Source organism: Amblyomma maculatum, chromosome 4 (genome assembly GCF_055883805.1).
Source record: "Amblyomma maculatum isolate TAMU_Amacu chromosome 4, ASM5588380v1, whole genome shotgun sequence".
Lineage (NCBI taxonomy): Eukaryota > Metazoa > Arthropoda > Arachnida > Ixodida > Ixodidae > Amblyomma > Amblyomma maculatum.
This window is the reverse complement of record NC_139347.1, coordinates 101765292-101780923: the sequence shown is the minus strand read 5'-3', so window position 1 is coordinate 101780923 and position 15632 is coordinate 101765292. Positions and strand designations below refer to the sequence as shown.

General features: G+C 45.0%; 1 protein-coding gene across 1 annotated transcript; it reads right to left on the bottom strand.

Moving 5' to 3' along the window:
- Positions 1-868: 868 nt before the first annotated feature.
- LOC146191870 (DNA damage-regulated autophagy modulator protein 2-like) lies at positions 869-15063 on the bottom strand. The gene is made up of 7 exons (XM_084600385.1): positions 15046-15063; positions 14215-14369; positions 11978-12045; positions 11050-11228; positions 10358-10531; positions 4356-4511; positions 869-886 (listed from the first exon to the last, which is right to left on the bottom strand). Exons 1-7 carry the CDS (start codon positions 15061-15063, stop codon positions 869-871), a joined length of 768 nt encoding a protein of 255 aa, XP_084456511.1.
- Between the last annotated feature and the right edge of the window lie 569 nt (positions 15064-15632).

Here is a 15632-nt window from a genome sequence, read left to right as displayed (position 1 = left end):
CTAACGTGTCGAAGATAAACCATAAACCAAATATCACAGCCCAAAATCCTCACTGATGCAAAACGTTGTCTCGCTGCCGAACACTGGTTCTGAGGAAAGGATGCAACTGTGCATTAGGAGTTTAAGCGATTGTCTTCGTTTTTTGTTTTTTGTTTTTGTATGTGTATATATATATATATATATATATATATATATATATATATATATATATATATATTTTTTTTTTTTTTTTGCATGGGCTTTAATCTTGCATTCTTTCTGGATCGTAGATGGAGCGTATCCTTTGAAGCATAACAAGATTCACCCTCCTCCCTTTTTCAAGCTGGTACTTTTGGGCCAACGTTTTTTATCCCTTTGTAACGAAACTGTCGTCACCACAGCTTCGCTTATCAGTTTGGTCTGGTTTGCTCGGCATAACGCTTTCCTGGTTTCTTATCTGATACCTGCTTTTGTTGCAGAATTTCAGCAACGTAATTCACTTGATTTTGGAGTTTTTAGAATGTCCTGGCGACCAGCAACATGAGCATAATCGGAGCACGAATAAGGAGGTGGCCATCGAGGTGTAGATGGCAGTGGCGTAATTCATGACATGAAAACGCCTATTATCCTTCGATTTATACTTGGGATGCAATTACATCTCTCCACAAGCTGAAGACGCCTTCTAGAAGGACTGCAATGCTTGAAAAGTACATTTTAGGGCGTTAGATTAAGCACCGGTCTACCTCGTGTATTCAAAGCCAGCTGTATGTTCGATCACACCACTGCGTAACGAGTGATACGTATATAACAGCAGATCGTGCTTACTCCCGGCTTGAGTGTGCAAACTATATAACAAACGGAGGCGTGGCAAACCAGGACGTTTAGTCGCCTAGCTTAGGGCATGTGCCTGCAACCACCAAAGTAGAGGGAGCAGAGGAATTGCACAAGTCACATTGTAAATCACGTGCTATGTCTTGATACAATTGCAAAATTTTGAGGTGAGAACGCATACAAGCGAGTGCGTCAGTTTTATTCCGGACACCTCTACGTGTAAACTAATTCTCCTTGATGTGACATGCTTTAGTGGTGCGGACGTCTCTCCTGTTAACCCGGCACTACAACTTGGATATCTATCTGTCCGTCCTATGTTCTAGTCATATTCATTATTCTTAATTTTTGCATTTTTATTTTCTGTTAGCAAGGCGTATATGCCCAGTGCCATGAAAACTCCCATTTAACAGTTCGGCCTGCCATTTTTGCAACTTTTTTTTTTTTTTTCAGTCATGAAATCCAGACAAGAATACGAACCATTTCAAGAAACGCCAGTGACCTGAACGCCACCAGCGGCAGCCAGCACGGCCAAAGGGACAAGACATATCACATAGTTTGCTAGCGCCCATTCATTTCACTTCTGAGCCTATTTACTAATGTCTTTGTCGCATGCTCCTTGTATCCTAAAGCTTATCGCTCCCCACTCCACATGTCCAGCTCTCTGGCACATGCCACTAGTTTGACATGCTATGTTCCCGGTTCTGTTCCCGGGCTGCTTGACATACGAGTACTAATACTGCCCTCGTTCCATAATCGTGAGCCTGACTATACACCCAATCCAAGACAAAGGCCTCTCCCCTATTCCTTCAATCAACCCCATCTTATAGCAGCAGCATTCACTTACTCTGCTAAAACATGCTAATCGAATACGCCCATCTAACGTTCTGCCTGGTACGCTTACCTTCCCTTGGAATCCCGTGTGTTAACAGTAGCGACCATCGGTTAGTTTACATTCGCTTTAAATTCCCTACTCATGTCAAAATATTGATTTCGACTACAATGTTATTAACTCGAGTCAAAATATTGATTTCGACTACAATGTTATTAACTCGAGCTATTTCTCTGACCCACTCTGCATGCTTGTTTCTTTAAGTTACCAGTCATTTTCCGTTCTCTCTGCGTAGTCCTCAGTTTACGTTGAACCCTTTTCGTTAGCCTTCACGTACCTGCTCTATATCTGAGTACCGGTTAGATGCAGCTTTGTATATTTTCCTCCTAAGTGATACTTGTAAGCTGCAATGAAAGATCTAAGAGTAAATGGTAAGTCCGCTCCATCCCAATCTTTTTATTCAGGCGTTTTAATTTAGAGGTCCATCACTATACCTTTATCAAGCCAGTGTATTCTCCTATATCACTCTCAATTCGTAACTAACTACCGTAAACTGCTGTTCCCTTAGCGTCAACAACCATATGGAGCACGTAGGATCCGAACCCAAGATATTTGAGACCTAGATTACTGCACTGATTTCCTATTCGAGAACACCCAGAATATCAGAAAAAGAAAACAGAACCACCGTGCTATACTTGTTTGTCTCAGTACCGGTCCGCTTACTTCCTGTGCAAACCAATGACAAACTCAGAGATGTGCAAAATTACATCCTCCTGGAAGCCAATTTGAATAAAGCAGTGATCAATGATTTTTTAACGGAAAAGGTTCAATATACATGTCACGCTTCTTTAGCGCTCCTTTCCACCGTTAGGTGACGTTTGTCTTGCTATCAGTTTTTACACACTAAACATTATTTTGGCTCGCAGTTGTTCACCGTGCAAATGCTTTCTACGCGTTAAACAAGAATTGACTGATAAGCTGCTTTTGACGAACTGAATATTATGTATGCCACGGGCTATACGGAGCTCATGTAATCAATAATAAAGGAACGCGAGGCGCACATAACAAATGCAACTATGGTCAGTAAATATTATATATCGGCATAATATTCACTTCGCTCATATCGAACCATGACCCCCCCTCCCTATTGTTTCTTACGAATTTCGCCACAAGGGTCGATGAAGTCTGACGCATGTTTTCTTTTAAAATAAGCATCGCACAATATTGTTTCGCTTTCTGCCGTAAACAATACACAATAAGCTGCGTCCTATACAAGCTCTGATAAGGTATTGCTAAAGCACAATACAGGCCCTCCCTTACTCTCTATTAGTTAAAATACAGAGCGTAAAATTGCACACCTTCATAGTGGCGCAACAAAACTGCAAAAAGAGTGATTTTTTGAGCTTGCAGCTTACAAAGATAGGCTGCGAAAGGACGGCTCGGCAACATGCCTGCATGTTTAAATAACCTTTTAAAATGCTGCGCATTATCAGTTATTTGCTTCGACTACTAGAAGGTGGTCTTTCTCATCATTAAATAACGTGCTACATAGCATCTGAAGAGATGATTGATTTACTATTCGAAACACTGTACATGTCTCTCGCACATTCCGTAGTGAATTGATCGCCATAGGCAACGATAAATATGGCGTGGAGTGCGCAGCATGCGGAAAATTCTCGCAGTTTACTTGACAGTAGAGGTATACCTATCCGGCTTGGGGCTTCACATTCACGCCAGCGGCGAAGTGTGGGGAAAAAAAAAAACGGTTGCCGCAGGTAGATCAGTGATTTATTGAAGACAACACCCTCGCGCACGTTATTCGACCGTACGTTAACATTTCCACATACCGTTGTTTCCACATGCTTGTCGGTCGGCTGGCATATTATACGATCAAAAGGAAGGATATATTTATCGCAGACATGAATATTTTTTATCGCACTCCGCAAATTTTCACGTTCACACATTATTGTTGGTACAACACTGCCGCCATGCACATTAACTGTATCAGGGATGGTGGATTGAAGCATCGCGCGAGAGTCATAATGGCGACCGCTGTTTACTTTGCGCTGACCTGCGAATGAGACGACGAGATCAGCCGCCCTTGAGGCGTAGAGCGGCCGCTCGCGGTGCGACTCGAAGCGCGCATGGGCCTTTCTCCAGCCTGCTTCAATAGGGTCAGCTCAGACTGCATCGGCCTGTCTTGCGTGGACCCACTGGTCGGCCGCACATACCGCCCGGGAGAACCTCTCTTGAAAGACGGCGAAGCTCCAGAGGACGATACTGCGCGTCTCAAGCCGCTGCTCCTCCCAGACTTGGTTCTGGTAAGGGTGGTCGTGGTTCCAGTGGTATTGGTGGAACTAGTTGCAAGACTGGGTGAGTACCTGCTGTCTGTCTTTCTCTCTGTGATGGTACTTTGGGTTTGCTCTGGCTCTAACCGAGACGTTTTCGCAGAAATGGCACCTGGGGGCCCACCACCACCTTCATGGTCCATCGCCTTCTGCGACGAAGGTTCTGGGAGTAGTCTGGAGGAACCTACAATTAACACCGGCTGTGCAGGGCGTGCGTTTGGGAGGAGAGGAAGAGATTCCTTAACATCCTTTCCAGCGACCATAGCATTTGTTACATCTCGCTGCGGATGGAGGGCGGATGGCTGCTGGAGGATTATTTGTGGTGTCGGGTCGTTTGCCGATGCAAACAGTGGGGGCTGCGAGGCTACCTCCACTTCATCTGCGACGAGTGACGAGCGGCGCTTCTGGATGCCGATGACCACGACCATCGCGTCCAGCTCAGATTTCATGGTGTAGAAGTATCCCATGAATGTGGCCAGCATCATCCACTCGGCGATGATGGAGATGAGTGTGCCTTCGGGATACTGCGGAATGGGCAGGACGCAGTTGGGGTTTTAGCAAGTTCAGATCACCTCAATAACCGAAGGGCTGCTGGAAGAACCACATCTTATGAGAAGATAATTGACATGTTAGGCGTTCTCTGTTGATCTCCGCGTTAATTCAAGGTCTAAAACTGCTTAGTGTGTTAATTTGCGTCATTCTGCGAGCACTAGCGGCAAGAAATTACGCGCCTGTGTTTGCTCGCAGTGGATAGATAATTCGTCATAACGATAGGGTTACAGTTGAGGAGAATTAAAGCACACATTACAGGAAGCACGTCTTTGAGTCCAGCGTTGAAAGGTGAAAAAAAAAAGCACAGTATAGATTCTCGCTGTTTTTAGGCTCTGAATTTCTAGCCAAGCCTGCCACCAGGAAAAAAAGGCTATTCTCGCAGCTGCATTCATGCCAGGATAGTGCGTGTCTGGTTCTCCCTTAGCCGCGGTATTAGGGGCTATGACTCCAGAACAGGCAGGCGGGAGTTACTGATCAGCTATGGATCTGGTAAAACACTTTAGTGGCTAGGCTGAAGATAAGCTGCAGGCTTGAGAGGCAAAAAAAGAACAAATGGTAGAGAATATCAATTTCACCTCATTATCCTGTTAAACAAGACAGGGATATGAACTTCCTCCTCACTTATTTTAACTTTTAAAGCTTAAATGGAGGTTCCAGCTTCGCAGCGTGGAATGGGGCCCGCTGGAGCAAGAATATATAGCGGTAAGCTTTGTTTTGGAGAACGATCTAAGTGGACTCATCCCAACACCCGAAAACCAAAGTAACAAACTGAATGTCGGCTCCCAAATCTGTATCCTAAACGTAATAGCGCAGCGCTGTACCAGAGGGGACAGACTGAAACGGCGCTCATGCGCAGGGGTCAAGAAAGGGAAGCCATGATGGAGGAACAGCGCAAGGGACGGGATACAGTGACACGAGGAAGCACAAACTCACTCACTGTCACTGTGCTCCGTCCCTTGCGCTGTTCCTTCGCCATGCAAAACCAACTAGCCCGCCAATTCGCTCTACTAAGTAACGCCAGCCTGCCATTGTGCAACTTCACCAGGCAAGAAGAGCCTGTTGCAACACGTCTCAACTTATTTCATTGATTATTCGGGAAAGACGTTCTACCAAATACGTGCAAGAGTGTTTTAACGTGAAATCCTTCTAGGCTAATGGTGAATATCTCGCGTCTACGAGATGTGTACGCGAGATGTGTCAGCGAGATTCTGCGAGATTCCGCCAGATGAGTCAACTAGACATCACAGTAGGTTCGGTCATCAGCATAATTTCTCTTGTAAGGACGTCGCAATAGATTGTGACGACGAAGCCAAAGAAAAGAAAGTAATGAAATTTTAACGGGTGCACAAACACGCAAGATAGAGGAAGAAGAGAAGGGGTATAGAGGAAGAAGAGAACAAGAAAGAAAAGATTTCGCCATTAAGCTTTTACGCGAAGCTAAGGGGAACCCTGTAATTGTTTTTTACTTTTACAATTTTAACTGAGTAAAATTCAGTGTAACCTGATTTCCTTTAGTATATATAATATATTCCAGCACGCTATCGATAGCGCGGAAAAAATCTTTTTTCTGTGAAGCACTGCCAGCATTTACACCGCCTAGATTGTATGTGAGGAAAATAATTCTACTGCACACTTTGGAGCTAGAAGTGCAGACTTTGGATGGGTACAGCGTGTTCAGCATGTCCTCTTCGAGACAACCTCTGATTGAACCTTGATTAACCGTGTTAAGAACATATTTAATGAAGCTGACACAGAAGTTGGCATCATTTCAACCCTGTGCACGTCTGGTTTCAATGGAGAGACTATACTAGGAGTACTTGATTTCTGCGCATCAAATACATTTTCTTCCGCTGTGAAAAGGACAAGGTTAATAGCTGGGAAGGATCCCGTAACTAGAGATTTGTTGAAGGACCAAGGGCATACCATGCTAGAAAAAGAGCGAAGAGCGAAGAGAGAATAACCGATGGTCGCCTAGGGTAACAAATTGGATTCCAAGGGACGGAAAGCCTAGCAGTGGGCGGAAGAAAATTAGGAAGGCGGATGAGGTTAAGAAGTTTGCAGGGGTCAGGTGAGTGCAGCTATATGCATATGACTTGGTTAACTAGAGTAAAATGTGAGAAGCCTTCGCCCTGCATTGGGTATAGTCCGGTTGATGATGATTATAGTCAATAAGTGGCGCAGACCACGCGCATCTTATTATTCATTCGTAAAATGTGACCTCCTTATAGAGGTATTCCGACAAAGACAAGGCGATCTTAAGACGGCTCCAGTTATGTGGAAACTGCCTATCTGCTCCCTGTGCGTGTCTAAAACAAGCCCACGAGCAAGCGCCTGACATCCAGAAAACTCTCTAGGTTACCATGATAGCACATTTGTTCACACAGCAGTAAATACGATATCTTGCAAGCTCTTCTGCCTGGTTACCCTCGTCCCTCCTCTTGTATCGCACAAGGATGCGGTCGCGCAATGCCCTGCACAGTAGGTCGGTACGAAGCGAAGGAAGTATGTCTCTCGTCTTTGGTCTGCCACGTGCTATCTGAGTCTCCCTGCCTGCCACATCCTCGGCGCCATCTTCGACCCCCGACAGCATGTCGACGGTGCCGGTAAACGTGTCAAGAGCGGCACAACTAACGCCTTTGCCGCCAACGAGCGCACGTGAGTCGAAGTTCGTCCTCGGACGCTTCGCAGCGACTTCGCGTATACGCCGGTACCGCGAGAGCGCAGAAAGGGCGGTCGTAGCTGTACACATCTAAAAATTCCAAGGAATACGGTCTAGGGCACGCAGTTTGGGACCATGAGCTGCACCAGCAACTATACCGCATGGATTGAATTCGCCGAATGTACTCCCTGCTTGCGCAATGAGCTGCCCCTCCTTGAAGCCGAAGCCTTAACCGTCCATTAATCGAAGTGATTGGGAAACGGCTCGATGATTTTCATTTTCAAACGTAAAAAGTAATTTTCATTTGTTCTCACCGTGTCATATGAGTATCGGCTAATGCCAATTGCAGCAACGGCGATATTGCTTATCAATGTTGACAACTAACAACGTCAGAGAAGTTGTAAGACCAAATAAACGTAAGGTACCGCGTTAATCGGATCAATGTCTCCTAAGAAAGCAGGACGCAGTGATGCTATCCCGGCAGTAAATTTGTTTTTCCGAGTATTCAGCCTAAATGATGACATCTTGCACACACGTCACATTGTAGAGCTGATCAGAATATGCGTACAGAGGTACTCACTTCTCTGGGGCTGCTGGGATGCGGCTTCATGGTTAGAAAATCTTTCGGGTATTTAACAGCGGCTGAAGGTAGTTGCGTCAAGTTAAACACATCGCGTAAGTTTATAATGCGCGCTCTTATGGCTGCGTTATTGGTTAGATACTGAATAATATATGGTGACAGGAATAAAACAGAGTAACAAAAAAGGCACTCTTTCGGCACTTGGAGACTAACATATTTGTTCAGTAGTTTTTCTACGAAACCCTCATATGGCAACGCTTTCAGGTGTTTAGACAGTATAGCGTAAATAAAAACCTTGCTTAAGTACAGCCTTCCGGATTTTTAACAGCACCGTGGCAGCGTTGACTGTAAAGCGTACCTCTGTCGCGAGAAAACGGAGAGGAGAAAGCACTGCGAAAGAAAGGACACGCCTACAATTCCTATTGTCGTGAGCATCACTAGCTGGTAGACTGTTCTGATTAATGCGAAACAACCCCTGCCAATCATCGGCAGTTACCTAAAGTGCCTCAGAACCTGCGTTTTAAACTGTTGATATTCGTTGCATATTGTGCGGATCAACCCGGAAAAAGCACACATTTGAGGCAAGCGGCCTATCATGCCCAGGAAATCACTCGTAATCATTAATTAGGAAATATTAATACGGAGTCCTGGTGTTAGACAATTCAGCTATAAATAGCGATTACTTGTCAACATGCAGCCAAGTGCAGCCACACGACTGCAAAGAAAGGCTGCACATCATTTCCAGTAAATTATCTGCCGAAAAAAAAAATTCGTCCTGACGCGGGATTCGAACTCGGGACTATAGCCTGTTCCGACAGTCGTTCTAGCAGCTGCGCTATGCACTAGGTTTAGCCGATCGATCGATATTGCGAGAGTGAATTGACCAAGAACTCGAAAAAGCAATAGTGACATTCCAAAAGTTAGGAGAATTTACCAAGACTGGATTCTGGATATGGAATTAATTTATAGAGCAGCATTGAAACCAACGCTCTGATGGCTATCGGAGCCTACCGTCATGCTTGCAACGTCATACGTTTGCACCAGTCCAAAGCCATGCACACACAACGCATGGAACATAAAAAAAAAAAGAAAGGCACTCTTAACCTCGGTAGTAAACAGTTGTTTCGCAGGAGTATTTGCGCGAAGCAAAAAAAAAAAAAAAAAAAAAAAGCAAGAACACAGCGCTCCCTCTATCATTATGCATATACGTTTCCTTTTCCGATTTGCACTCTGCTTCGCTACGGCCCCACTGTAGCTGGAAATTTCTCGCGATATTCTGAAACCCGATGACGGATGTTCTAGTTGTATTCGGAATACCATGAAAGGGCTCGCCATTAATTGACCTTCATTATGAAAAAAAAAATGCGCTATTGGCTTTTCTATAGATACTGATTTAAATATATGTGGAAGCCCCTTGAATAGGCGCCCATACTGAAGGTAAGTGCGTTAGAGGCAGCACAGCAGTCCTCCATCGCACACATGAACATGGCTGAACAGACCCGGGCTCATGGTGTCGCGAAGCTCTCTCGAGATGAAGCAAGCCAGAGAAATCATTTGTTTTCGCCCAGTAAACGCCTCGTTACGGAGTTAGTACATGCCACCCAGGTAGGAGAGAATGAGTGCTGTAGAAAAGTTCTCATTTCGCATTCTATCTGACATGGCAAACGTCTGTAGCATTCGCATAAAAAAAAAATGCAACTACCAGTGACCTCGTCTATTGTATTTGTTTGCCCGCCGCGCGAGTCCCTGATCTAGACTATAAAGTCAGACTGTGGCTGCTCGCGGAAAAAGGAACGAACCAAAATTAGGCTTAATGGTGAGTCAAATTAGCTCACTCAATTAATGCACCCCAGATACGTACAAAACGTCGTGGACGTTGGAACTGAGCTTATCAGGGCATCAAGTCATTGCGTTAATGGCTACCGTCTGTGGCTCAAATGGGGATCGTAGTTCGCTTATCTGTACCTAGCAGCTCGCTTAACTACTAGTCTCTTAATTTTGGCCTCAATTACGCCACACACTCATCAGCATAAAGTCATAAGCTATCGCATTATGTTAAAGACCACCCGACATATATTCAAAGCTAAGCTATAACGTGTACATCAGTGGCCTACAAGAGGTAGCGTGCCTGACGCAGAGTCGAAGCATTCTGAAGGGTTCGATTTCCACATCACCCACCCATCTCTAAGGACCTGGCCGATTTCGCAGTTTATGCCATCTGCACAATGTCAGAAGGTATCGTGACGTGACACAAACCACCTACCAATCAGTGCATGGATATTTCATCTGCCAAGTACAACCTGTCAGAAGCAAGCTCGTGATTTCCCGTTCACAACGCCTCCGAATTCCCACAGCGATAGGTGAAACGAGCGTAATATATCTGCATCTGTCTAAAGTCGCTCGAACTTCAGTTCTCGGACAAAAAAAAAAAAAAAAAAAAAAAAAAAAAAAAAAAAAAAAAAAAAGAAATGGAAAGAAAACGCAGCGTCAATACCGCAAAGAATCGCATTAGAAATTAAAATTGAGAGCCATGTGGGCCATTGTTGTTCCTGTTACACTGGCCGTCAAAGGATACTGACTGCACAGGCGACCGCATCTAAAAGAAATATCGTCAACCGGGCCTTGAACACGAAGTGGTTGTGGTATTGGTCGAGCAGGCAGAGGGTGAGCAGCGAGTCGGCCAACATGTAGCTCAGTCCGGACACGAACAGAATCGATGCACCGAACACGTGCGGGTAGAAGATAGGGTTCAGCTGCGGATAGGGTGCATTGTTTCCAATTATCATTTTAGGACATGATCACAAATGCGATGCGTTGTGCGGTAAGGGCTTTCTCAGATACGACAGAGCCGTTTCTCTAACATCACACTGAAGTACTAGTGCCGAGTACATGATGTTGCAGTTCCTTATCCGTGTCCACGCTCTGAAGTCCACAGTGACACAGGCAATAAAGACATGTGCGGGCTACTGTTCGCTTCAATCTTACTACGTATTAACATAGATGAAAGAGGAATCTGGTGCTATGTCTTTTATATTTTTCTTTTGCACCATAAGGCTTTTTCTTTTTTTTTAACTCTATTGCCTGTGGTGAACGAAGAATGCATAAACGCGGATGTATGGTGGTATTGTCCTAAGCGAAATGTGCAATTAGCTGTTATCTACGATAAATAATTTACTTTCAATAATGCTTTGTTCCACTCAAAATACGATGGCGCTGTCTAACAATTTTTGTTTTGTACTTTTGCTTCAGAAATATGGCATTTCATTCGTACCCATGTGCCGTCCCTCCGCAAGTGCCCCGTCGGGTTCATGGCGACAAGGAGTAGTCCGAAGAAAATGCCAATGCCGGCCAGGAAGTTAAAGTAGTTGAGTAGGTAGACGTATTGTGGCATGTTCCTTGCTTTGGAGATGTCCATAACGGTGATGTACCTCAGGGCAAAGGTGACAATGCCTGTAGGCAGAAAAGTGACCAGTGATAAAATAAAAAGCGGGCTGTACGTTACGAATGAAGGCAATTATCGGTAGTAAAAGGAGAAAGCATCAGAAAAACAAATATGTCTTATAGTGTGCATGTTCTGCTTCTCGATAGCAGCTGTCGAATAACAATACTTACAAAAAGAAAGCACCCGTATGAGCGCATTTCGTTGCTGAAATGTGTCTAGAAGTATACCTTCAAGGCTTCTTTTCATAAGTGATATAACGTTGATATTACATTTTGATGGGATATATCATGACAGACTCGCTAACCTTTGCTGTCCTATTATTAGACATGCACGCTATATGATGTAACTGTTCAAAATAACAGACTGCCCGTAACAATTTGCTGCGAATATCGACGTCATGAAGCTCGAACACGCTGTTAGTTACATCTGGTGAACGCATGCAGTGAGTTTTGCACGTGTGATAGCGTTTCGCAAATTGAGAAGCACCACTTGGATCACGTACAGCCACTGGCCGTTGCGACAGCCTAGAAAACGGGACCATTGAGTTAAAATTATCACATTAATAAATAAAAATGGCCACTGTTCATAAGCATTCGAATACTAGAGCAGTAGTGTCATATATATTCACCATCATAAATCATGATTCCATAAAAACAGCACAATCATGATAGTTATCATTCTTCCGTGGTCATCATTTGTTCAACCCATGTATACAGTTACTTGGAACATTGCTAATCGCAGGTGTTGTGAAGCGTACCTGCAATCGACCCAATGGTCAAACCAAGTCCAAATACTGCGCTCTGGGGTGGATCACCTCCGGAGTCGCTGCATATGCACATAGAGAAAAAGAGCAGGATCTCTGCGCATGTACTGACACATACATTTCTGCAAGCACAGTTTAAATATGAACTCCAAATTTATCTGATTGGTTAGGTTGTATGAACATTGCCATCGGACGTTGTTGTGAGACTCAAGATGGGCACCCTATTTTGCTTCAAGGCGCAATCTGCCGCAAGGAAAAGTTCCACAGGCGTATCACAGCCACGAAAAATATTCCACTTCGGTCATTCGCAAATACTTAGACATAGGTTCACACAGAGCGTGACAGTATTGAGTTAGATAACTTTTTGACTGTAATCTCTTCTCTGACTAGCCACAAATAACCATATTAGCTGTCGAGAACTACCACCTAGGCATGCAAGCAATGGTTTAATTTGTAACCATGACGACAGAGATATCTATCTCAGTAAACAAAGCACTTGGTTAGACGCTTGAACTTGGTCTTTTAGGGCATGAAGCTAGAGCTTGGACCGAGAGAGAGGAGACCATGATGGCAGCTCATGCTAGCATGGACACTTAATGTGGTAACGTAATGTCCCACAATACCACAACAAAACCGTGTCTGCCCATTTGAGCTCCCAGCTACCGCCTGCCAGAGCCCTGAGCGTGATTTTTCGTTTACAACACCGAAGCCGGATTTTCTAAGATATGGAGCTTTTAAGGCTCAAACGCGTTCCCATCTCACTCAACCGCACGCAGTAACAGAGAGGAATGGCTGCCATTTTTGTTCATTCCCTCCAGCGGCATTTATAATTCCCGCAATCACCGTCTGGGCAGCAAAAAAAAACCTGCGCCCTCGGAAAACGTCGTGCATATAAGAGCGGCACTCTACGAGAAATCGAAGCATCAGAATTCCATCTCAGTAGCAAAGCACAGCGCCAGAGAAGCTCGCGCATTGAGCTCCCCTCCTCATTTGAGAGGCACGTGCATATCCATTCGCCTCCGCTGCATCGCGAAGACTCCGCGCGTTGACGCAATGGAACGCGACTGGCCTTGGAGAAAGCCCTTCCTGAGCGGGCGTGCTCTCGCTCGCATACGTGACGCAATGCTGGCCTTGCAAGGATGAGATTTTACGATCCCCTGCATGCGTGCCTCAACGCTGTCACCATCTCCTCCTTCATCCCAACCTGCCACTAAGTGAGGCTTTTTGCGGCGAGCGAAATGTTGGGTGACAGGGTGGTCGTTAAGCGGACACTGCTCATGAACATGCCCATGTTCCATGGCTGCGGTTGCCAGGGTATTACCACTGCGTCTGTCTGTACAGCCATGCAGCCTGCTTTGCACACATACGCATGATTGTAACATGCGAGCAACGACAGTCTTTGTGCGTCGCTTTAACGGTTGCACACACACACACTCACACACACACACACACTCTCTCTCTCACACACACACACACACACGCATGCACACACGCACACACATGCACGCACGCACGCACGCACGCACATGCACGCACGCACACGTACGCATGCAGAAGTATATGGCAGGAATACGCTAGCAACTGAAGCCTTCTGTGCGCCCGTGCCTCTGACGTGTATGTGAGTGTGCATATGTGTGCAGGTGCCGGTATTCCGCGTGTACGTGCGTTATAACGACGGACAGCTGTGGAATGAATCGAATGATGGGCTTTTCCTTTTTCGTCTTTGGATATGGTTCGCTATTCCGCCCTCTTGCTCGAGCCGAGCATGTGCATGCATTCGCTGCGGCCGCTCGACCACTACATTCCCGGAGTGCTCGGTTAGAGGTTGCATCATGTTCGATGCGAATGCGGCAACGCCGGTTACCCTATAGGAGCTGCTGGACTTCCAGGAAAAGAAGACATTAATGACTTGCCCTTTGTACAACGACGCCATTTGTTCGCTAAGGGGGTCGTAAATCTCGACCGGAACTTGGAACAATCACAGACTCTAAAAACTTCTGCGAAAGCTGACTGTCGAGGTAACGTAAGGCTTTCCATCTTTTGATTGCATGAACTTCATCTCCGGGTGCAAATCCAGAATTCATGGTTTAGGAGGTAAAGCTAGATTTCTAATGTCATAAACGTCATAAAAGAAACATCCTGCTCATTTATCACTTTGCTGTTAAGTATACAGTGAGCAATTGCAACAAGTCGCATGGTTTAAAAAAAAAAAGGCACGATTGTTCTCTTACCTTATGTACGGCAGGAAGAAGTAGACGTCCGTGTTGCTTACAGCCCAGACGTGCGAAATGGCAACGCTGCAAACAACGGGAACGATGACGAAGTACACTATGGCACCGACCTTTACGTATCTCTGGGCAACCCTCAAGGATTGCAGCGGCGATCCCTGCGCAGTGTGGAAAAGAAGGCAGTTAAGTTAATAAACAGTACTAATCCGACTTTAGCGGTTAATTATCGCAAGTTTGACCTGGAAAGGCGGAAAGAAAACACTTCCTTTCAGCATGAGAGAAACGCATCACGCGATTACATAGAAGACTAGTTCAGCTGCTGATCAGGCTGACCTTCTCGCTCGTTCCACTCAAGCATAACTATCAAAATATGACGGGGGAGTTCCTTAAAAGCTTTCCTTTTTTTATTTAAATCGTCCCTAAAACATTTACTTGCTTCAATGCTTGATATCATATCTTGAAGTTATAAAATAACAATTTAGAAAAATCAATTTTGAAACTTGTGAAATGAAATATTTCTTGTATGCTCAGCCCAAGCACAAGAAGTAAGAGCTGTGCGCTTCTGAAGATGCTGAAATGTGCCGTGAAAACCGTAAAACTGATTAAGGCCACATATCAGGTATTGCGATTACCTCGCCACATTGGGCGAAAGCAAGAGTTATGGCCCTTCGCCTTGAGTATTACCCAACAGTAGACGTGGAAAGCGGTATATGGTGTACCCAGTAGATATGTGGACAGGTGCAGAATAATTTGTATTGTACGAATATTTTATGTGTGCTGAAAACAGTAGTAGTTAATAGGAGAGCTGGCGCTTTAATCTCACACCTAACGCACCTCAATACTGGCAATCATTGTTTCGACAACTTGACGAAACTGAGTCGTAGATGACGTCGCAAGGTCTGCCGGAAAGCCGGCATTTAAGCCTTCTTCGCCGTGGCAACATACACTGCGGAGAGAAGATACTAAGCACAAAGCACCACTTACAAGTTATTTTATTGAGGCCTGTTTGAAAATGAATGATTTTCCGCGTGCATAAAAAATCGTAAGAGGAAAACATAAGATGCATGTCGAAGCGGACACCAATTAAATTAGTCCCATATGGCGCTCTGTGCTGTTTCTTCTCTATTGTGCTGGAACGCTGAAGCATGTTTTCTTCCGACTCATCACAAAACCCTAGTAACTTAGCAAGGACTTCATGCAAACTGCACGAGCATACCACTTATACGACGTAAAAGTTGAAAACCTTCGTTCTTATGCGGCATCTCTTAACATTTGTGACCGAAAACGAATTTCTTCACAAATGACGAGTTCGCCCGTGAGTTATCCCACACGATGATGTCCTCACGCTCAACAAAACGCTGGCATAACTCGAGATACCCTGTTTAAAGCCTTTCCAAAATATACAGCGAATGGATCTTGCT

Excerpts from the sequence above, each read along its gene's own strand:
- LOC146191870 (XM_084600385.1), bottom strand. Across the intron at positions 11,229-11,977 it reads GACCATTGGGTCGATTGCAG|GCATTGTCACCTTTGCCCTG; the intron begins GTACGCTTCACA and ends TTCTGCCTACAG. Across the intron at positions 4,512-10,357 it reads TAGATGCGGTCGCCTGTGCA|TATCCCGAAGGCACACTCAT; the intron begins GTCAGTATCCTT and ends CCCATTCCGCAG.